The following is a 23,053-nucleotide window of genomic DNA, read 5'->3' as shown; positions in this document are numbered from 1 at the left end:
TAATCATTGATTGACTATTTGATTAAATTGTCTTCAACTGTATCGAAGAACAGGAAAGGTTTTTTTAAAAAAAAATAATGCATGTGTGCTGTTAGGAGGGAGCTCACATTACCAATCAGGGGCACTTTCAGTTTTGTGCTTCTCCTTTTGGAACCTGAAATGGTACAATCGTACAAGAGTTGCAACATGTGAATTTGCTGATTCAGTAGAACTTCCCCCCAGGAACTAGCAAGCAATAAACAGGAAAAGGAGAGACAGTTCATCTGCCTGAGATTGAGAGTGATACCCTACAGCTACATATGGATCCTAATCCCATTAGGATATGATTGTATCCTAACTGGATACATTCTAATGTATCTTTTCTAATAGTCAAAACTCCTTAGACCCTAATCCTAAACATTGGTTGTGACATTTATGCTGCCTACAAGCAGTCTTGAGTAACATTATTATTATTATTATTATTATTATTTTGGTCTGCAGCTCTCCTCATCCCTGGTTTTGGCCATTGTGATTAGGGATGTTGGGAGTTTTAGTCCAAAAATAATTACTCAACAGACTGTCTACAAGTAGGGGTGTGCACAAAGCAGGTTTGCCCAGTTCAGTTTGAGTCTGGTTTGGACATGTTTGGTTTCATGCTCCCAAACAGAATCCCCCCTCTGCTCAGCTCGAATTTGAGCTAATTCGGGGGGTTCTACCATTTAAAAAAAAAAATTACAACTCATGGACTCTGGAGGCAGGTGTTGCTGTGGCCATGGGAGGGTATCCGGTGGTCGTCCCCCCCCGCCAGCCTCCCCGCCATCTCTGTAGGGCTGTTTGGGGCAGCTTTCAAGCCATTCTGGCCCTTTCTCCAGTGGTGGTGGCCATTTTGGAGACCAGTGCACATGTGCACACAAATGGCCAGGGCACACATGTGGTGGCCTCCAAAATAGCCGCTGCCACATCAGAAAGGGCTGAAACAGCCTGCAAACAACCCAAAACAGCCCTATGGAGACTGGGGTAGGATGGGGAAGGGGGAACTGCCAGAGACACACACACCCATGGCCATGGCAGCACCCCCTGGAGGTGGTGAGTTGTTTAAAAATTATTTTTATTTATACCCTGCACCTTCAGTACACTACTGCTCGGGGAGGCTCACAAAAATAAAATAGATACAATATACAATAAAAGTAAAAAAAATAACCAAACAGTAAACAAGTTTAAAAGTCGGGTTAAAAACCACGAACAGTATTAAGTTCAAATTAAAAGTTATTTTAAAAGCTAAAAACTAAGAATTATAAAAACTAAAAAGTAACGAACCTACCATATATAACCAACGATGGAGCATTAAAAAGCCTCCTTTAAAAGGTGTGCTTTAGTTGTTTTTTAAAAAGACTGATGGAGGGAGCATAACGAAGCTCTTCAGGGAGGGCGTTCCAAAACCAAGGGGCCACAACCAAAAAGGCCCCATCTCTAGTCCCCGCCAACCGGATCGCTGTTAGTGGTGGTGCCATGAGCAGGGCCCGAGATGATGAACAGAAGGCCCTGGCAGATTAATATGGGCGAATGCAGACTGACAGGTACCCTGGCCCCTAGTCATGTAGAGCTTTAAGGGTAAAGACCAGCACCTTGCATCTAGCCTCGAAGCGGACCGGTAACCAATGAAGCTGCCACAGGATGGGTGTGATACTCATGAAATGACTTGCACCCACGTGCATCCTTACAACAGCATTCTGGACCAGCTGACGCTTCCAAACAGTCTTCAAGGACAGCCACACATAGAGTGCATTGCAGTAATCCAATTTAGATGTTACCAATGCATGAGTGACTGAGGTCAGGTCCGACTTCTCCAAGTGGGGTCGCAGCTAGCATACCAGCCATAGTTAGTAAAAGGCACTTCTGCACACCACCACCACCTGCTCCTCCATGGACAAGGTCAGGTCCAGAAGCACCTCCAAAATGCAGACTTTGGATTTCAGAGGGAGTGTAACCCCATCCAAGATCAGATTTATCTCATCACTCGGATGATCAGTTCTACCAACCCAGAGCACTTCCGCCTCATCTGGATTAAATTTCAGCTTGTTTTCCCCCATCCAGTCCAGAACAGCCTCCAAGCCCCGGTTCAGAGCATCCCTGGTGTCTGCTGATTTAAAAATTAGGTAGAGCTGGGTGTCATCAGCATATTATTTATTTATTATTTACTTATTTATTACATTTATAAACCGCCCCATCCAGAGGCTCTGGGCGGTGTACAACAACTTTTTAAAAAGACATAAAACCCACAATTCAAACAAAATGCTAAAAACAATATAAAAACATTTCAAAAATGATTAAAACTATTTAAAACCAATTAAAATACTTTTAAAAACAACAACACTTTACAAACCTTGGAAGGCCAGGCCAAATAAATAGGTTATTAGGGCTCTCTTAAAGGCCAACAGTGAGCCTAGACTGTGGATATCTGTCGGGAGTGCATTCCATAGACCAGGAGCAGCTACAGAAAAAGCCCGGTTCCAAGTCACCACCAGACGTACCGGTGGTAACTGGAGATGGACCTCTCCAGATGACCTCAACGAGCGATAGGGATCGTACAAAAGAAGGTGCTCTCTAAGGTAACCTGGACCCAAGCCATTCAGAGCTTTAAAGGTAATAACCAACACTTTGTATTTCACCTGGAAACATATCGTATTTGTATACGATATCATATCGTATTTGTATTTCACCTGGAAACAGTGCAGCTGTTTTAAGACAGGCATAATATGGTCTCTCCAGGTTACCCCAGAGACCAATCTGGCTGCCGCATTTTGAACTAACTGAAATTTCCGAACTACGTACAAAGGCAGCCCCATGTGGAGCACATTGCAGTAGTCGAGCCTGGAGGTTACCAGCTGATGCACCACTGTTTTGATATTGTTCTTTTCAAGGAATGGATGCAGCTGTCGAATCAGCCGAAGCTGATAGAAAGCATTCCTGGCCATAGCCTCCACCTGAAATACCATGGTGAGGTCTGGATCCAAGAGCACTCCCAAGCTGCGTACCTGTTCCTTCTGGGGGAGTGTAACCCCATCCAGCACAGGAAGATCTAACTCATCCCTTAAATTCCGATCACCCACAATGAGCACCTCCATCTTGCTTGGATTCAGCTTCAATTTGTTCTCCCTCATCCAGCCCATTACTGCCTGTAGGCAGGCATTTAGGGAGTGAATGTCATTTCTTGATGACGAAGATGATGATGATAAGGAGAAATAGATTTGGGTGTAACCAGCATACTGATAACACCCTGCACCAAATCTCCTGATGACCTCACCCAGCGGTTTCATGTAAATATTAAAAAGCATTGGTGACAAAATGGAGCCCTGAGGGACTCCATATAATAGCTCCCGTTTTAAAGAGGAACTGTCACCAAGCTCTACCATCTGGAATCTGCCTGAGAGATAGGCAGATAGAGTCCAGATATTGATGGCTCCGCAACCCGTACCCATGAATGATCTTTCCCAGAATTTTCATGTAGATGTTAAACAGGATGGGGGACAGAATAGATCCCTGTGGCACCCCAGAGGCCAAAGGTCAAGGGGTGGAGCAGGCATCCCCCAGCACCACCTTTTGAATACAACCCTCCAGGTAGGAGTGGAGCCATTGTATAACTGTGCCCCCAAGTCCCAACCCAGAGAAATGTCCCAGAAGGATACCATGGTCGATGGTATCAAAAGCCGCTGCATCCAGGAGGATCAAGAGAGTCACACTGCCTCTGTTTATCTGCCAGTGTAGGTCATCCACCAGGGCAACCAAGGTCGGAAGCCAGGCTGGAAAGGATCTAACTAAATCAGATTCATCTAGGACTGCCAGGAGCTGAAATGCCACCATGCTCTCCAACACCTTGCCCAAGAAGGGAAGGTTAGAAATGGGTTGCAAGTTATTTATGTGATAATCAGAAATGTTAGAAATATCCTTAGCAAGTACCATTGACATAGCCCTGCACCTGTAACTGGTAATAGAGTGAATTCACTAGGAAATACTTCTTAATAAATATGACACATGCATACAGACTTGAAGTGGGGGCGCTTCTCAGCATTATTCAGTAAATCTTGCAGTGAAATGGCAGAATAAATGAAGGCTGCAATGAGTCTTTAAGGAATTGTAATGACAATTGCATTAGATATGTAGGGAAGAATTGCAGAGTGTTTTTCCACTTGTTATCCTTCACTGCAACCTTTTTCACACATTTGTAGAAAAAAGTCCCAGTGGGCAAAGGATTTGTTCCTAAGTCAACATGCCTAGGATGAGGTTGCTAGGGTGCTATTTTAAGTGCCATATGATGTATGGGTCATACATCATACATGTATCCCACAAAACTACACCTTTTAAGGAAGCAGAGGCATTAGTCCTTCAAGAGAAGTGGGGCAGCTGGAGCTTCTGTGTCCTGCTTGTGATTTTCCTAGGGGCATCTGACTAGGCGTCTTCAGATATTCTTTAAAATAATGAGCAAGTTCTGACTGGAGGCAAAATTAGGTGGAACGGGAATCAAATGCTATAATAATGAAATTGTGCTAGCAATGTCACGTGGCTTGGGAAGAGAGCTGTCAAAGATGACTCATGGAATATGGATTGAAGATAATCTTTAGGTAGTTTCACACAAACCTGAAATACATTTCCTGGGAAAAGAGATACAAAGGCAGGTGTAATCATGACTAGTTGTTGTTGTTGTTGTTGTTTAAACCATCAGTTTCCACTGAAGCTCATTAAACTGTGATGAGCAGGAAGATAGCAAGGTCCTTGCTGCAAAAGAATAATGTTCCACTTTTGAAAGGAGAAAAAAAGACAGTTAATAAATACACATTAAACAGCAGGTTCTGTTCCAATAGCTCTAAGCATTCAATCAGGTACATTTTTTACATCAGCTGCTGATCCCTATTGAAAAATGCACAAATGTTACTTTGAAGAGAGGATTACACAACAAGATTCAACATGTTTTGTTAATTACTTTTTCCTAGGTAACAGCAGAATTCACTGGCAGTGGCAGGGAACTTTTAGTAGACCAAGACCAAGACCATAGACCATTAAGAATGGATTAAATTTAGATTTCAAACCACCCTGATGCTGTTGCTTTTTCTTCTGAGCCTTGTTGACTTGCAGAAGCTATTTATTTCTCTTCCTGAAGTTAACATAAAAAAACATGAACAATGTTTTGGGTTCCTTGTTCTTTACGCTGGGAAGATAGAAAGCAGTACAAGATGAGTACTGTGTGAAACACACACAACATGATACAAAGCGCAGTGCCATTATGTTTACTTTTATCTATCACCTTGTAAATGAATAAAACCTGCTTGTACCCACAATGGAGCCACTATTATTTGAATTTAATTAAGGGATTTCAGTGAAAAGGAGGCTTTGGACCAGAATATAGGATCCTACGGGAAGATTAATAACAGCCCATTTACTGAAGATTAGTGTGGAAGCAAAATTTGACCTGTAGAACTAAAATGAGGATATCGTCAATCAAAATAGACGCCTTGAAGTCTTACTAATATACTAACAAGGCAAACATCAGTTTCTGCACTAGCACATAAACAGGTAGGTCAGGGGCGTAGCAAGGTTGGAGTGGGCCCAGAGACGAGATTTTAAAATGGGCCCCCCCCACTCAAAGTCCAGGGCCTCCGCACACCCCAGGCCCCCAAGGATTTAAGTCTGATATTCCAGAATAAGTATGCTGCCTGGAAATACATTTCACTGAATACACACACGCACACGTCACAATATATAGTGATATACATTGAGTACTATAAATTTGTTTTACTTTTAATGCCTAGAACACACTAGAAAGATGAATGATTAAAATGGCCCCCTCGCTGCAGATTAGCAAAGGAGACTTTCAACCATGCAGGGTGAGCCTATGTTTGTTTTCTCAGAATTCTGAACAAATTCAGTCAAGTTTGATTCCAGGAGATTTTTCACAGGAGGCTTTTAAAGGCCCTTTAACACACATCTCCTCTGGAATGGAGGTGCTGCATTCACATGTTGGCCAGATTTACCCTGAAGTCCCTGCAAGTTATTGGGGAGCAGTTCACACACAAGAAAAATAAAATAAAATAAAAGCACAACACATGCTTCACAGTTCTCACTCAGACCTTCTGGGTTGCAAAACAACTTGAACATAAGTGCATTTATAAATGAATGAATGAATGAATAAAATAAGTATAATACTGTTTCTTCCAGAAGTTTTTGTAATTTTCTGCCATGCAACAAGCCACTTATAGGACTTTTTAGATAGTTTTTTTTTAAGCCAGCAAATTTTCCAAGCTGTTTAAAAATAAATATTTCTCAGTCCCTCCCCCGCCCCCCCATATCAAAGCCCTATGGCAAGCAGATGCCTATATATCCAGGGGGGGGGGAAGGTAACCACAAAAAGGAGTTCACACTCTACCTGGCAAATGCTGGGTTCAGCAGGGCAGCAGGGGGTCTTCTGCTGCAGAGAACAGCGGTGGCCACTCTGGCTGCCTCCTCCTTCCTGGCTGGCTTGGGCCCTACTGGAGTTCAGGCTTCACAGAGGCCTACATGAGGCCTCCGTGGAAGCCCCGCCCACCCGCCGATCAGCTGAGAGGCGGGAGAAAAGGAGCTCTTTGCAGCTTGCCTGCTGCTTCCATTGCCGGCCAGGAGAACAAGCTGGAGAGACGGCGAACAGAGCAAGTGGCTGAGGGGCCTTGGGGCTGGGCAGGGGGCAATGGGGAGTCACGTGAGGTGCCTCTGGGGGCTTCTCCAGGCAGTGGGGCCCCCAGACAACTGTCTCCCCTCGCCCGATCGTTGTTACGCGCCTGAGGTAGGTTGTGATTTATGAACTCCAGCAGTGCTATGGCCTAGTTCTCAGGATCGTACAGATCTGTGGAGTGTTACAGCCCAGACAAACTGCCACTGTAGGGCCTATATGAACTGATATAGGTCAGACACAGGCTCGTTACTAGCATTAAGGCCACATTAGTTGGTAACACTCTGCCCTTGTAGGTAGAGATGAGAAGAGAGCTCTGTTAGGCAGGACCCTGAGTGTTTGCCTTTGCTCCACCTGTTCCAGGTGACTGCTACTTAAGATCCAGCTGAGCCAGGGATGTGAGCCTCTTGGCACGAGCCGAAGGTCAAGTGGATCACAGCCGGTAGACTTGAGTAGCCAGAGGGCTGAAGAATCACAGCGAGTTTGGTGGACTTCTGAGCAGGAACACTGATTGCAACAGCCCTCCCCATGCCTTCTCGGAGTTTTAACATCTGCATAGAACCTAACAGATTACCTAGAGCATTGCCTCGGTTTTAATAGGAGGGAATTTTTATATGTTGTTATTAACAAGGTGTTGGTCTTCACAACATGTGTTTGGGAGGTCATGTTACTTTGGAGGAGGCCCTTCCGACTGAGGTGGTCCTTGGCAGAGGGTGATATGGCGGTGGGAGTAGGACATGCCAGGTGAGGGGAAGGCACACTGGCTACATTAGAGCCATCACATCCTTCTCTCATCCAAGGAGACCCCAGTAACTCTCCCAGCAGCCCACCTTGCCTGAAGCTGGTGCTATTAGATGCATAAATGCAAAGACCACAGCCACCCTGGAGGTTATTCTGGATGAGCATGCAGACTTGGCATGCATTATGGAGACTGGTTGGATGAGGGGAGAGATGTAAATCTCTCCCATTTGTGCCCACCAGGTTTCCAGGTGCAGCATCAGCCAAGGTGGGGTGGGCAGGGAGGTGGGGTTGCCCTGGTTCCTCAGGAGACCATCCCCCTCACCAGATGCACTGTCCACCTTTCTGACCAGTTTGAGTGCCTGCACGTAGTGATCGGATCGTGAGACAAAGTTGGGATTCTGTTGGTATACCGCCCACCTCTCTGTTTAACAGTCTCCCTGCCTGAGCTGCTTGAGGTGGTCTCGGATGTGGCATTGAGGACCCCCACAGCTGTTAGTCTTGGGGGACTTTAACATTCATGCTGAGGCCGCCTTTTCTGGTGCAACTCGGGGCTTCATGTCCTCCATGATGACCATGGGCTTGTCTCAACTGATTTCTGGTCCCACACATGTGGCAGGCCATACGTTTGATTTGGTTTTGGGGTCAACAGTGGACAGTGGTGCTCCATGGATAGTACAGGAGGCTTCAATGCTGTTATCATGGACAGATCTCTGTCTGGTGAAGATTGAACTGAAGGTGGGCCACAACACCTCTGCAGGAGAGGGGGACCAGTTAGGATGGTCCACCCCGGAAGCTTATGGATTCCTGATGGCTCTGGGGGAGTTTCCTGCTGAGAGAGTGGGTGATCCTGTTGACACCCTGGTCTCCTTTTGATATGAGGAGATGGGTCAGGTGATTGAAACGGTTGTGCCTAGGCATCCTCTCCTGACCTGCCGAGCCCAAGCGACTCTCTGATATACAAGTGAGTTGCGACGATGAAGCAGGCTGGTAAGATGGCTTGAAGATCATTGGTGGAAAACTCAGAATGAATGTGACCGAACACAGGCTAGAGCCCATATTAGGGCCTACTCTATGGTGATGATGGCGGCGGCGGCGGCGGCGGCGGCGAAGAAATCCCACTTTTCCATAACCATCACATCAGCTCAATGTCGTCCAGTGAAGCTTTTTCGAGTGGTTCATTTTAGGTGAGGACCCCAAAGACCATCAAACGGAATCCTCGGCAGTCCCCTGTGACCAATTTGCTTTAGATTTTGCAGATAAAATTGCTCATATCCATTCTGACTTGGATGCTAAGATTTTTGCGGCACTGGAACTGGATGTTGCCAATGCACCGTCTGGTCTTGTTATAGTGGATGATTTTCAGACTGTATTGCCTGAAGAGGTAGACAGGCTGCTTGGCCGGTTGAGGCCTACCACATGTGTCCTCGACCCTTGCCCTTCATGTTTGGTGAAGGCTTCTAGGGAAGGACTGGGTCCATGGGTGGCGGGAGTGGTAAGCAGGGGGTGGTCTCCACTTGCCTGAAGGAGGCAGTCATTAGGTCCCTCCTTAAAAAGCCCTCATTGGACCCAGATGATTTAAATAAGTCTTTCCCTTCTTGGGCAAGGTGTTGGAGAGCATTGTGGTTCTGAATCTGATTACTTAGATCCTTTCTATTCTGGCTTCCAACCTGGCTACAGGATGGAAACTAAATTGGTTGCCCTTGGTTGCCGTGGTACCTCCTATGCCAGGAGGTAGACAGAGGGAGTGTGACTCTGTTGATTATCCTGGACCTCTCAGCAGCTTTTGATACCATCGGCCATGGTATCCTTCAGGGACCTCTCTGCAGTTTGGGATTTGGGGGCAACCACACCTACCTGGAGGGTTGTATTCAAAAGGTGATGCTGTTGGATGCCTGCTCCACCCCTTGGCCTTTGGCCTCTGGGCTGCCACAGGGATCTATTCTGTCCCCCATGCTGTTTAACATCTACATGAAATCTCTGGTGGAGGTCATCCATAGGTGTGTGCTGTGGTGCCATCGGTATGCTGATGACACTCAGCTCTACCTATCTTTAAAGTCAGCAGACGCCATGGAGGCAGTGGATGCTCTGAACTGGGGCTTGGAGGCTGTTCTACACTGGATGGGAGCAAACAAGCTGAAGCTTAATACAGATAGGATGGAAGTGCTCTGGGTTAGTAAAATTGATCATCCGAGTATTGAGGTAAATCTGATCTTGGACGGCGTCACAATTCCTCTGAAAGTCCACTGCTTCAGGGTGTTTCTGGTGCAGAGGTGCCTTTTACCAGCTACAGCTTGTATGCAAGCTGTCACCCTGCCTGGAGAAGTCTGACCCGACTTCAGTCACTCATGCTTTGGTAACATTTTGATAACTTTGGTATCATTTTGGTAACTTAACTTTGGTAACATCCAGATTGGACTATTGCAATGCTTTCTACATGGGGCTGCCCTTGAAGTCTGTTTGGAAGCTTCAGCTGGTCCAGAATGTTGTTGTAAGGATGCTCAATGCAAGTCATTTCATGTGTGCACACCCATCCTGTGGCAGCTTCATTGGTTACCTGTGCACTTCTGGGCTAGATTCAGTCCCTCTGAAAGGGATTGAATCCCTTCAATCCCTCTGAAAGTGCTGGTCTTGACCTTTAAAGCTGTACATGGCTTGGGGCCGGGATACTTGTCAGACCGCATTCACCCATATGAACCTGCCAGGGCACTCCACTTGTCATCTCAGGCCCTGCTCATGGCCCCGCTACTAATAGAGATCTAGAGACAGAGATCATTAACAGGGACTATAGAAAGGAGCTTTTCAGTTGTGGCCCCTCAACTTTGGAACACCCTCCCAGAATTGCTTCGCCATGCTTCCTCCCTCAGTGTTCTTTTTAAAAATTCAAAATAAATCTTTGTTTAAATTTGTTAGTCTTATTTTGCATTGTATTTATTTTATTAATGTTGTGGGCCATCTTGAGCAGTAGTGTACTGGAGGGGTGGGTTATAAATATTTTAAATAAATAAAATAATAAAGAAACATCCCCCTTGGTGTAATTCAACCAGTTGAGTCTGTAAGCACCTGACACTAGCATGTACTTCACTGCAGTTCTGTGGACCAGCCTCAGTGGGATGTATGCTGCTTTCCTGGTGGGGGGAGGAAAGTGAGGGGACATCTGCTATTGGTGGCATGGCCAGCCCCTCCCATGCAGCAAAGCACAGGTGAGCTGTCGGTGGCCATTGATCACCAGGCGGAGGGATGGCTCTCCAGGCAGCTAAACCTTCACCACGAGTTCATGGTGGCTGTCCAACAGGGCTTGTCCTGTGCCTTTGCCCAGGTATCAGCCATAGAGCCCAGACAAGTCGCAGAAGAAAGGGGAAGGGATTAGCAGCACCTATGTCCTCCTCCTTTGGTTAGTGTTGGAGATGGAGTTCCAGTGCATTGATGTTTTGCACCAACTATCCGCTAGGAGCATTGGGAGTCGAGATAGTTAGTAAGGGTCTCCCTAACTGTTCTACCTGTCTCTACTCTATGACCCCTGATTTGACTCTTCTACACTTCCTGTGCTGAGTCACAATCCTTCCTTTATACTTAGAGAACAGATGGTAACATCTCTCTCTCTCCCTATCAATTCATTATGTAGTCCTTTAGATTAGGTTTAGGTCTTTCCTATCCAAGTATACTTAACAAATAAATACTTGGTATTTAGTTCTACAAGGATCTCCATGTGTTTTCTCTAAGTATCTGCAACAACTAAACCATCCTCTGCTACCTACTCTGTAACTGGAGTGTGTGCTCATTCCTCAGTGCTCTGCTGTTTTACCTCCTGGGGGTCAAAATGAACAACCCCCAACAGTTAGTTCTGTCAAGGGCTGGCCCCTCACCAGGGGACTGCATCCTACTCCTTGCTGCCGCCACCCCTCATCACATGCAGGCTGCTCAACAGGCCGGGCATTCCAGCCCCTCCCTTCCCATTTCCTCCCCCATAGTCTTTATTAAGATCTCCAAATCATCCCTTTCCCTTCCTCTCCCCTGTCCGCTGTCCTCCCTCCATCCCAGCTCCTCTTCCTTGACAACTCGCTTCCCTCCGCTGGGTCACACTGCTGACATTGTCAGCAGCCACTGCCCAGCCCATCGAGCTGGCTGCTAAAGTGCAGCTGCCCACTCTGGCCCTGCCCATCCCAAGGATGCCACCTGGCCCACTCGACCTCCTATTTGGCTTCCCTCCTGGCCCCCGCATGCTCCTGCTTTCTCCTTTCCTTTGGGGTAAGCTGGGATGACAGGCGGGTCAGCTGGACAGTGATTGACAATGCTCTTAACATAGGTAATGCAGCCAAGAGGCTTCAGCTAGTGTCCCTCTCTTGTGTGGTACACACTCTGATCCTGGTCATGGGGGAGATGCTTGGCCTTTGGGGGGCTAAGGCCACTCACTAGAGTCACTGAGGGGCTAGTCCGCTGCTGCCATGGCTGTTCTTTTGGAGAGGTGCCACAAGATAGCAGCTTACTTCCACTGGAGTGAAAAGGGTAGGCAGATGCTCAGGGAGCAGCAGCTTGACCTGCCTGAACACTTGATCCCTCAGGATGTTACAACCCAGTAGAACTCCACCTTTCTCTTGTTCCAATGCCTGCAGGAGCAAGAGCCAGCCACCCACAGCCTGTCAAGGAAGAGTGGCTTAGAAGCAGTGGTGAATCCTCTCTAAGATCTGAGTGAACACCACCCCCTCACCATTTCAGGCACACACAGCCGCCATTTTGAATTTTCAAAAACATTACCCAGCCCTTCCATTCTGTCCTGTGGCTGCCCGCCTTTCTCTCTCTCTGTGCTCCATGGACTGCCTGTGTATAGCATCCTTAGATGCTCTGGGAGCAGCAGCCTCTGCTGCTCTCACATCCATCTAATTTGCATATGAAAAATTAATATTACTCCTTGAAATCCTATGAGAAATGCTCCCTTTGTTTTTGGAAAGTGGATGGGTACTCCAAATGCTCTCTACCAATAGAATAAGCAATAGGATGATTGATATGTATTGTGGCCAATCTCAAGGCCTGTGGAGGTAGGCACCAATTCTGAACTGGCAGCGTGAGGTCAGTGAACAGCACCATCTTGGTTGAGCCAATGAGCAAGCAGCATGTTGTTTTGTCTGTCTGGTGATCAGCTGGCTGAGAGAGCATGCAAGAAAGCAAGCGAACAAGAAAGAGATAAAGTAAGTTCATTCAGTCAAACTCCAAGCTTCCCCACAGCCCATGTGCTCTCTTCTCCTTGAGAGAGGGCTCTGTAGCTGCCTGGCTTGAAAGCAGTTGGATGTTACCAATCTGGATGTTACCAAATGTGCACATGGAGCCTAGTCATCTGAGACAGAGGCCTACCTCCATCTTCCTTGACCAGGACTCCAAGCACGCTCGTGGCTGGGCTCTCAGCTTTCCCCCTTCATGCTCTGCAAGGAGGGGAAGAGTTCAATGCCCAGGAGAAAGGGCCATGTGCACGCACAGAGTCCAGTCAACTGAGACAGAGGCAAGCACAGCGGGAGGAGATAAGAGAAAGGAGACAAGAACCAACACACAAGAACTGGTCTGGTGCCCTTTGGAGTCCCTGCCTGCAACCTCCCCTTTCTTCTTTTCCTGCTGTTGGATATGTGATTTGGAAAGTGCAAATGATTAAAGGCATGTCTGACAATAGCTGGTTTGATGCAAAGGGCTATTTTGTGCAGCTGAGGACCTACCACTCCAGGAAAAAAACATCACAAGTGTTTTATTTATTTATTTAGGAATTCATATCCTGCCTGCTTCCCAAGGAACTCACAGGGTATAAGGAGCTTTCCTTGTTTGTTATTGCTTGGTTTTGTTTTGTTTTTGTTTTTTTCCAGCTTTTAAAATGCCATGTAAACATCACAAGTGTTTTACACCACAAGTGTCTAATTCATTTAAATTCTGTTTCACTTTTTATTATAGTTCTGTGCCTGGGTTCTATCAACATTTGGTCTCCCATGCCTGCTTGGCTGAATATGCTACTGTGGGACATCCCACAATTACTGGGCCCTTTTATTGCCAAAAAGAAAGAAAAAAACTTTATTGCAAATTTTCTTATGGGTCCTTTTATTGCAAATATATTGCTATTCACAGAGGCTTTTTCAAACAACTGAGACGGAGACAGCTATTTAAGTTTGCTTTAATACATTTTGGGGAGGCCTTTACCCCACTTTGAACCCAATCTCTCACAGCCACTTCAACATCTTTTTATGTTGGCAGGCATCAAATCTAGAATCTTATAAGCTGCCAAATACTAAATAACATTGTTATCTTTCAAATGCTGTCAGGTCATAAACATTGCTGTATGTCAACTGTACCTGTTTATCATGGTCTCTGTGCCCTGCTATGGATAAGGCTGAAAGGGAGACTCTCAAAGTGGCTGGGTCTGCCAATTGTTTTCTGTGCTTAGTGGCAAATCTTTCTGTTGGCTGTGCATTGACTCGAATGGCTTTTGCTTGCGCTGGTTTTTACAAATTATTTATTATAATTATATTCTGCATTCCAGCTCTTCCTCCAAGGAGCCCAGAGTGGTGTACATAGTTATGTGCATATGCCTCACACAACAGCCCTGTGGGTTAAGTTAGGCTAAGAGATGTGATAAGAGGTAAGATGAGTGAATGTGCCAGAGTCACTTGGTGAGTTTCACAGCTGAATAGGGATGTTAGCTTTCCCAGTCTACTCCACCATGCTAACCACTGCACTACACAGTGGAAGCAGTTGCTCTCCACAGAAGTAGCCTTTTGTAGCTGGCCTGTGCTTTACTTGTGGCTTATACAGTTCTCTCTTGCTTGCTCTCTCTCTCTCTCTCCCTTGATCCCACTTGATACATATCTGCACCCCACTGTAGTCCTGTTAAGTGCTCAAAATAAACGGGTGTTTTCTGTATGTCTCTTTATCTCTGTTGAGCAACTGAGATGTCTTCCCTGCATTAAACTAACTGTTGGCTACTTTCAGAATCATTTTAACGATGTGTGGTTTGCTTCAACCATGTATAGCTTTAAGATTTTTAAGAAACCCATCTGCCTCAGCCTCCTACTCTTTCCTCCCACACAGATGTGGAGGTCACAGATTACTTTCCAGCATCCTCAAATAACACATCAAGTGTTTGTAGGCTTTGCCATGCTTATTGGGAGCCATGTTTTTAGTCTTCTGAATTGTTGGGACGTTTATTTAAATAGGCTTTTAGGACAGAAGGTCTTTACTATTGCTAAATTGTACTTAATAGAACAAAGCCAGTGTAAGTTTGAAGGATAGATGTTGATTATCCCCTTTCCACCCACTTAGTTTGGCTCCTGTATCCCTCCCATCTTTTGACACTCAAATTTGCCCCTTTACTTTGGTGCAAGCAGGGCTACAGCTGGTTTCTGTTAAGAATGGTTGTGAATTTGCATTTTAAGTGCTAGAAGGAGGAAAAAAGACTTACAAGAGACTTATGCTTAATGCTTTTTATAGTAATTTAAACATAAAAGGAGCATAGTAGGCATATGCACATGTTCCACTTAATGCAGGTATAATCTGTTTATACACTATGGGAACATGCAGATTTGTGTCCTTAACAACCATTTTCTACCATCTCAGAAAAAAGATAAACCCTTCAGGAGCCACATAAGAAACAGAACAGTATAGTTGCAGAAAGAAAAAAAGAGGACGAGTGGGTACAGCTGTTAGTACAGGCGGAGACCACACATTTCCTCCCAATGCAGAAGGAAGAGCATCTCTTCAGGGGCCACAGTAAGACACAGTGCAGTATAGCAGCTGAGGTCACTATAATGCACTCCTTGACTGCCCTTAATTTTCTTTTCAGGAATAGGAGTATTCAACCAAGGGAAGTTGAAGTTGAAGAGGAGGAGTCTTCAATCAATGGAAGACAAGTCTGAAATCAATAGAGGGGGAGTGGAGGCAGCAGCCACACATTTCCTCCCAGCACAGAAGCAAGATCAACCCTTCAGGAGCCATGATAAGAAACCGTGCAAAACTGCTTATATTCCATTTACTTACTTACTTACTTACTTACTTATTTGCAGGAAGAAGAAAAGGAGAAAACAAAAATTAGTTGGCTTTCTTTTTGAAGTCATTGCTAGTGTATTCACCCACTGTCGGCTCCACCTCCAGGACCGTCCACCGTTGGCTCCGCCTCCCATGCTTGTCCTGCCTAGCATCCCCCCAGTTGCAAGAGCCACCAGCTGCCACTGCTTTGAAGTGGGCAACCTATCCAACTAGGACTGGCCACTCATTTCTGAGGTTGTCATGGCACTTCAGCCATTCTTTGTTGCCACATATGGCTTGTGTGTCGAGGCAGCAACACTGAGCCAGGCTTTGCCCACTGTGCTTCTCCTAGAAAAGATGATGGCTGAGCTCCAGTCCATGCTCACCACTTAGGACGAAATCGCCTTGGCAGATTGGCTGAGGACTGGAGTGGTGGATCAGCTCAATAAACCCTTGGGTGCATCAGCAGCACATGTTTTGTCCTGCCTATGTGACCCAAGAATGGAGGTCAAAGCTATCACTCTTGACCAGCTGCCCAGGGGGAGGGACCTCTTGACTGAAGAGGTCAGGCAAGCCCTGGAAAGGAGGCCAGGGCACAACCAAGAGGAAGGTGCTGGAGCGTTTACTGCTAGTGTGCAGTCTACCCCTAGCGGCAGCATCACCACCGCTTCCCAGTCCAGCAGCATAGTGGGAGCTGGTAGTTCTGCCTCAGCATTCCACCCAGTGGTTCACAGAGGGCTTCCTTGGCAACTTGGCACCTTACCAGGGGAGTGGGAGTGGCCCACAAAGCCCTGCAGCAGTGCTGAGCAATGTGTTGTGCAGTACCTGCAGGAGCTGATGGCAGGCTGGGAGATGAAGCTGATCCAGTTTGGGGCAACACATCGTCAAGTCTATTTACCTTCAGGACTGCCTCTCTTGGCCAGTCCTGTCCCGTCCTGTGAGATCTTCTCAGGTTGCCTTTCTTTCGGTCCCTGGTCTCAGAGAGGTCCATAGTACTAGGGCCCATGGAAGGGCTTTCTCTGTCGCTGCCCCTTCACTTTGGAATTCTCTTTCCCCCAGATTCGGTCTGCCTCCTCCCTTTCAGCCTTTAAAACCTAATTGAAGTTAAGGTTTCTTTTCCGCCAGGCGTTTGCCCTTTAAATCTTTTTTTAAAAAAATCTCGGATGCTGTTCTTGTTTTGTACACTGCCCTGAATCTGTGGATTGGGCAGTATATTAAATCTTTAGTTTAAAAAAAAGTCTGGCTGGACTTGGCAACAGTTGCTGGATGGTTCCTCTCATGCTCGCCAAGCAGCGTCCAGAGTGAGATGGTGTCTCCATGGCCAGGGACATCGTGACACCCCATTACTCCCATTTGGATGATGACTTGGTGGAGCGGATGGTCTTCCTGAAGGCCAACCACCACCTGCTGGGCTATCCAGAGCTGGCCATAGAGGGTGAGTGACTCATGGTCACCCTCACCCACTGCAGCACCACTGGCAACTGGCCCCACCCTGGCAAACCCCCAAAACAGATGCATTAGTCCTGTCCATTAGTTCTGTTGACAAATGCAGACATGAATATGCACCACCTCCATGGCCCATGCCCTGACACATGGGTCAGGCTGTCAGCTGGGGCCCAGCACCAATCTGAAGCCATGGTGTTATCAGGCAGGCAGCAGTGTCACAGCATGAGATGTACATATGCTGGAGAAGAAGAGAAGAAAGCAGAGTTCTTTTCATGGTAATAGACAGCTTTTTGTTTCTTCTTGTGAGATCATTGGTCCATCTAGCTCAGTATTGTCTACAGTACTCTGTCCTCCCATCTCTCTGTTACAGGCAGGATGGAAGCAAGGTAGGTTTGATTTTGTGGTTTTCTTGTCAGCACTGAGTATAATATGCTGTGCTATTGCTGGTTTTGCTGGATCGCAGACTGACAAAGGCAAAACCTGGGTGCCTGCCTGCCTTGCCTTGTGATTTGGTTTGTTTGTGAGAAATGGACAGTGGCAGCTCTCTCTCTCTCTCTCTCTGTGATATTTGTTGGCGATTATTGTGATGACCTCCATATCTGGCCTTGAGCCTAACTTGTGCTTCACTCGCTGCTCTGGTCCGCTCTGCAATCTGCATTGCAAGGTGTCAAAATGTGGCTGAAGTGGCTCTAGTTGAGCTTATGGCTATGGTTGCAGCTAAGTAAGGGTGCTGCTGTGGCAGCTGTTGCAATGCTAGGAAGTAACTTAAGGGAGTCATAATTGTGTGTGAGAGAGGAAATTGTGTCAATGATGCTACTCCTTTTATTATTATTATTATCTTTTAAATGTGCGTTCTATGTTGGGACAGATCCCCTTTTACTGTGTGCTTGCTTCTGCAGTGTTTTTCAATGCAGGATTGTAAAATGTGTATTGGCAATAGGGAATAATGGGGAACTTGAAACACTGTGGTCACGATAAGATCAATGATGCACCAAGAGTGCGCCTGACCTGGTGTCCCAGGAAGACATCCTGACATGCTGTTAGGACATAATTCCTTAACCCAGAGATGTAAGTTTTGGGCGGTATAAAAATATGTTTAATTAATTAATTAATTAATTTAATAAACTCAATGTGGGGAGCATTCATCTGAATCGCCCCTCTACATGCACTACAAAGTTCTGTTAAAATATTGTGATGCCCTGAGAGCACATTGGGACATCCTCCTGTGATGTTCATGCTCTCCATGTGTCCCTGATCTTACTGCATGTGCTAGCTGGCGACTGTATGAACCAGCCCATAGTAACGTATTCTGTCCAAACAGTGGCTAGCCAAATGAAACTCATATACAGGTCCCAGATATAGACTACCCAGGTAGCGACTGTCCTTTCTCCAACTTTTCCTTATTTCAGGAAGTCATCGGTTTCACCACAACACTGGAGCCACTGGTTCCATGGAACCATCAGATGTCTACATTCCTGTCTGTTCACTTTTCAGCCGTATTATGGCACCTAGATTGTGTTTCTGGCCATGGCTGATAATCACCTAGAAATAAATGACACCAATTGCATGTTAATGACCTCATTATAGCTTTCTGTAAAAAATTTATTCTGCTGAATTTGAAGCATTGTTGACATAACTGCAAGAGTTGCAGGTATCCAGGGAACAGCTTTCAAGAGATTGTCCTCATTTCTAGGAGTCAAATCCCAGAGAGTATTGATGAGTAAGTTGAACATTACCTCCCCATCACCGGGAATGTCTTCTGTCCCTCCATCATTCCAGCGGGTCTATATTGTCACTGTGCAAGATAGCATGGAGACTTATCATTCACTATACTGACAGCAATTTTGTCTCTAATTTCCTGTGGTGCTATCTTGATGCTTCCAAAGTGCCTCACCATGGTTCATGACTGGGCAGACTGAAAATTAATGCAAGGCATAATGAAACAATGGCAAGTCTTGTGACCTAGAGAGAATAAGGTTAAAAGCAACTTCCTGGTTATCAAAGGGGATCAGCCAGCCAGACCTGATGGGGATCATTTGAGCCTTTGTAATCTTGAAGCTAGACTGTTATAATGCAATCAATACGAACTTGCTCTTACTGACAGTTTGAAAGTTGCTTTGGATGACAGTTTAGGAACTTCATCTGGTGAAGCATACAGTGGAATCCCTCTGCACAGATTAGATTACCGGAACCACAATACACCTGTGCTTCAATATCTTAACTAACTATCTCTCTAATGTCTTCAAGGATACATTTCAAGGTGCTGCTTCCTATGACTTAAAGTCCCTTCATAATTGAGGCACCACTCCCACACTTATAACCAGGGGCGGGTCTACTATTGAGTGCCTGTGTGCTCTGCACATGAGCCTCTGGGTAGTACTGAGGGGATTTATGAGCGTACCACAAGAGCACCATCCTTCCAAGAAGCCTAAAAACCCCACCATTCACCACCTCCTCCTTCACCGCTTACTTGCTCGGCTTCTTCCACCTACTTGCCCGGCTTCTGCTGGCCTCCATGGTGCCCACTAACCAATGCCATTGCTGCAGCTGGCTGGCTTTCCTTTGCTAGCTGTGACACAGTATAATGATACCACTGTCTGGCACCTGTTATCCATGGGATGGGCTCATGCTGGGGCAGTGATATCATTATACCATGTTGCCACTGGCAAAGGGAATCAAGCAGGCCACAACAGTGAGCAGAAGCCAGTGAGCAGAAGCAGGCAACTGGCAGCAGTAGCAGGTAAGTGGAAGCCAGAAGATTCCAGCGGTGGTGGGCAGGGGGAGCTGTGGCAGTAGTGGTGGTAACCCACCAAAAAAAGAAAGAAAAGAAATAGCTGCCACCTATGTCACTGTACCACTGCTTATGTCCCATTACCATTTCTAAAATCAACTCAGACATATTCTTAGGTCTGCCATCCCTTCGTCAACTTAAGACTGAAAGGGCACATAGAGAGATTTCTTGGTGGCTGAACTTCTTCAGCTGTGAAAGACCCTTCTGCTGGAGATTCACTAAATTCTAATCCGAAGCAACTTCTAGAAGCAGTGGCTGATACAATATGCAGACTTACAAGAGGGCAAGAGCTTCATCCTCACCTATAAACTGAGTGTGGTGAGGACTGCCTTGCATGCACAGAGCATGGAGAGATTATTTTGCTCCTCTCTCCTCCACAAAAAGCCCTTTTTGTTGCCAGGAATATGTCCCAAAGGGTTGTGCAGCCATCAGAGACATATTCCTAGCAATGAAAAGGGCTTTTGCAGGTAGGGGAAGGGAGTGAAAATTGTCTCCTCACATGATTTGCTTGAAAGGCAAACTTTGCCCACATTTAGTTTTTAGACTTCTTGCAAGGATGGTGCTCTTGCTCTACCTTCATAAAGTTGTTTATCGTGTCAGCCAGTACTGTATTTTTAAAAAAAATCAGTTGCTTTTAATATTTATTAGGTTTTATTTTATTTTAACTGTTTAATACAAGTTTTTAAAAGAGTTGCCTGAAGTTATGTCTTAATTCTGTAGTTGCTCAAGCTGCTCATTAGGAATTTTGCAGTGGCTGTGGGTTATGAACTTAGATACAAAGAAAGCAGTAGCAGAATGATTCTACCTCCCAGACAATTCCAGCCAACATCATCTTCCTACCATTGACCTGCCCTGACCAATAAGCTGGAAATCAAAGTATCCAAGGATGTTGGTTAGAAGTGAACTCCACCACAGATTATGTCCACCATGAAATTCCCTGGCATCATATGACCATCTGGAAGAGGTGGATACATGTTAACAAAAATGGGAACAAACTTAGTACTTCATTTAGAACCCAACTCAAAAGTGTTTATGACAAAGCTGTGGGTGAAATGTTTGGTGAAGGTTTTTCTTTCATTTTTCATGTCCATGAACATTTTTCTATCCTGGATATATATGGAGTTCGTCATGATTCCTCACAATATGTTCATATGTCTAACTTTAAAACTGTTCACAAAGATAGTGCAGCTCTCAGAGTCTTTAATGTGTCTCCTTCTGCTGACATAGTGAAGAAGAAAGGAGGAGATCAGTCCAGAGGTGTTATTTTTCTTACAAGCCATCTTCAAGCACCAGATGGATTCTCGTGAACACAGCAGCTTGCTAGCCTAACAGCTACGCTTATGATCTAAATAGGAGGGTCAACCCTCTTCAGTGACAGCAATTAACTAATCATATTGGAAAGAAACAAATTCATAACTTGTCTCCTAATCTAGGTAGAGTCTGGTTAATCTATTTTATCGATGCAGCCCTAAGCTGATAATACTGATATGGATGCAAATATCAAATTATAGAATGTTATATTATTGATATCCCAGAGCAAAGCAAACCTCACAATCTTGGGTAAAGGAGAGGGTGGAATCTCTTTCAGATCTCTGTGTGAGAGAAATATTAAAATGTCATAAGGTAGTAACAACCCTGTGATACTTTAAGCTCCTACAATTGATCTAGGAAGGTTAGTGGCATGATTTCTAGCCGAGAGATGCTCAGTGGTCCATCAGTCTGCAACCACTATATGGCAGTGTGGGAGAAGACTTATACATCTTCTACAATCTGCCATACCAGTGGGACGTATTGAGGCAATTCTACCACAGAGCAGGTAGCTCAGTTCACAGAAAATGTGCATTTTAAGATACTGCAGTATCCTTTCCTCCCCTTGATTACAGTTGTTGAAAACTAGGCATTTTTGCCTTGATGAGAATTCAGATTTCAACCTAGGTTCTATTCATGGGGAAATGCTTCATTTTCTTAGCACTAATGACTTACCGCAAATTGAGATCATACAGATGGCATACAGAGGCATTGTTTGCTTCCTGACTGCACATGGATCTTCTTTTCCATGAGATACTAATCAGTACATTTTGCTTCACCCATCTGTTCCTTGTTGAATATTAAGAGGCTCTACCTAGCCTCAGCTGTGATAAAATGAGGTAAATGTGCCTTGCTCCAGTTTCCTTTGCAATTAACGTGGCGTAAAAATAAAAGAGCAAACACCAAAGGGCACAACACTTAACTCTGATAAATCACCATATTGCCTGAGTTGCAGGAAGTGAGAGCGAGCGAGCGAGCAAGTGAGCGAGCACTGCTTCCTAAAGATACATACATAAGTGGGCAGAAAGCTTAGCATTGTAAGACTGCAGACCTAAACACACTTAGCTGGAAGTAAACTCCAGTGGGGGTTATTTTCAGATACTGCGACTCATCCAAGAAAAGATGGGCATGCTTGAGTCTAAGTGAAGTAGTGGTGGCCCATCAGGGTGGGGGTGGGAATAAGCCACAGGTGTGGCTCCTTCCCATTCTTCTTACCCCATCCCAGCTGCATTGCTCTCCCCAGGCACATGGGCTGGTCATTTGCCGGGTTGGGGAACCAGGCGAATGACCAGAACACATGCTTGGTGGGGTGATGCAAGGGTGGTGGGGTGATGCAAGGGAGCGCGAGGGTGGCCAGTGGTGGGGTGATGCAAGGGAGAGTGAGGGTGGCCAGAACAGGAGGAGAAGAAGAGTGGGAATGAGCCACACCTGTTGCTTGATTTCTGCCATCACCACCTGCCCCACCCAGATGGGCCACCACTGAACTGCAGTAGATAGGGCTTGTCTATAGACGTTCTGCTTAGGTTATGTGTGCCTATCGTTTTCCAGATGGCACCTGCGCTCTCTAATCTAGTGAGTGATAATTTACACGAAGCCATAGACTTCCATGCTTGGATTGCCCTGATGTGCCCATATGGAGCTGCTTGGCAAGGAAATAGCAAGTAGAATCTGCAACCGCCTGCAATATTCATATGACCCTGAAGGGTGAGAATACACTGCCGAACCCCTTTCTCTTCCTTGCACATCATCTGCTTGCCAAGTGACAGAGGAACCACCATGAACAAACAGAGTGGGATTCTGTGTTTTAAATGACTTCACCAACAGTGTTCTGAATAATGGCAACCTCTGAAATTTTTCAGCCAAAGTATTGATTTAAGTTGCTTTTCAATCCAGGCTCAGTCACATTTACTTGCAATGAAATCCAGATGATTTCTCTAGAACCAATAGTGTTCTTAGGCTATTTTGCACATTACAAAGCAGCCAACTGTAGGGATGTGCGTTTCGTTTCGGGTACAAAACGTTTTGTGAACAAAACAGGCCATTTTGGCTGTTTTGTAGCCAAAACAAAACACCCAGTGCTCAAAACAGAAAATTTTGTA

At 45.6% G+C, this 23,053-nt stretch overlaps 1 protein-coding gene and 1 long non-coding RNA gene across 4 annotated transcripts; one reads left to right on the top strand and one right to left on the bottom strand.

Moving 5' to 3' along the window:
• Positions 1-2,146: 2,146 nt before the first annotated feature.
• On the bottom strand, positions 2,147-6,485 carry LOC128345436 (uncharacterized). Of its 3 annotated transcripts, none has more exons than XM_053297354.1 (2): positions 6,398-6,485; positions 2,147-4,752 (listed from the first exon to the last, which is right to left on the bottom strand). In XM_053297354.1, the coding sequence occupies exon 2, from the start codon at positions 3,456-3,458 to the stop codon at positions 2,355-2,357; it is 1,104 nt and encodes a 367-aa protein (XP_053153329.1). In that variant the 5' UTR covers positions 3,459-4,752; positions 6,398-6,485; the 3' UTR covers positions 2,147-2,354. The 3 variants fall into 3 exon arrangements, with proteins under 3 accessions (XP_053153329.1, XP_053153318.1, XP_053153339.1); XM_053297343.1 differs by having other exon boundaries at positions 2,147-5,182; positions 6,398-6,467; XM_053297364.1 differs by having other exon boundaries at positions 2,147-4,773; positions 6,398-6,445.
• A 183-nt stretch (positions 6,486-6,668) lies between these two features.
• Positions 6,669-15,359, top strand: LOC128352097 (uncharacterized). The gene is made up of 3 exons (XR_008320204.1): positions 6,669-6,790; positions 13,929-14,027; positions 15,228-15,359. It is a non-coding gene; the product is annotated as an uncharacterized LOC128352097 (long non-coding RNA).
• Positions 15,360-23,053: the final 7,694 nt, after the last annotated feature.

The sequence above is a fragment of the Hemicordylus capensis genome, chromosome 1 (genome assembly GCF_027244095.1).
Source record: "Hemicordylus capensis ecotype Gifberg chromosome 1, rHemCap1.1.pri, whole genome shotgun sequence".
Lineage (NCBI taxonomy): Eukaryota > Metazoa > Chordata > Lepidosauria > Squamata > Cordylidae > Hemicordylus > Hemicordylus capensis.
The sequence above is the reverse complement of the archived record's forward strand: the minus strand, read 5'-3'. Positions and strand labels throughout refer to the sequence as shown.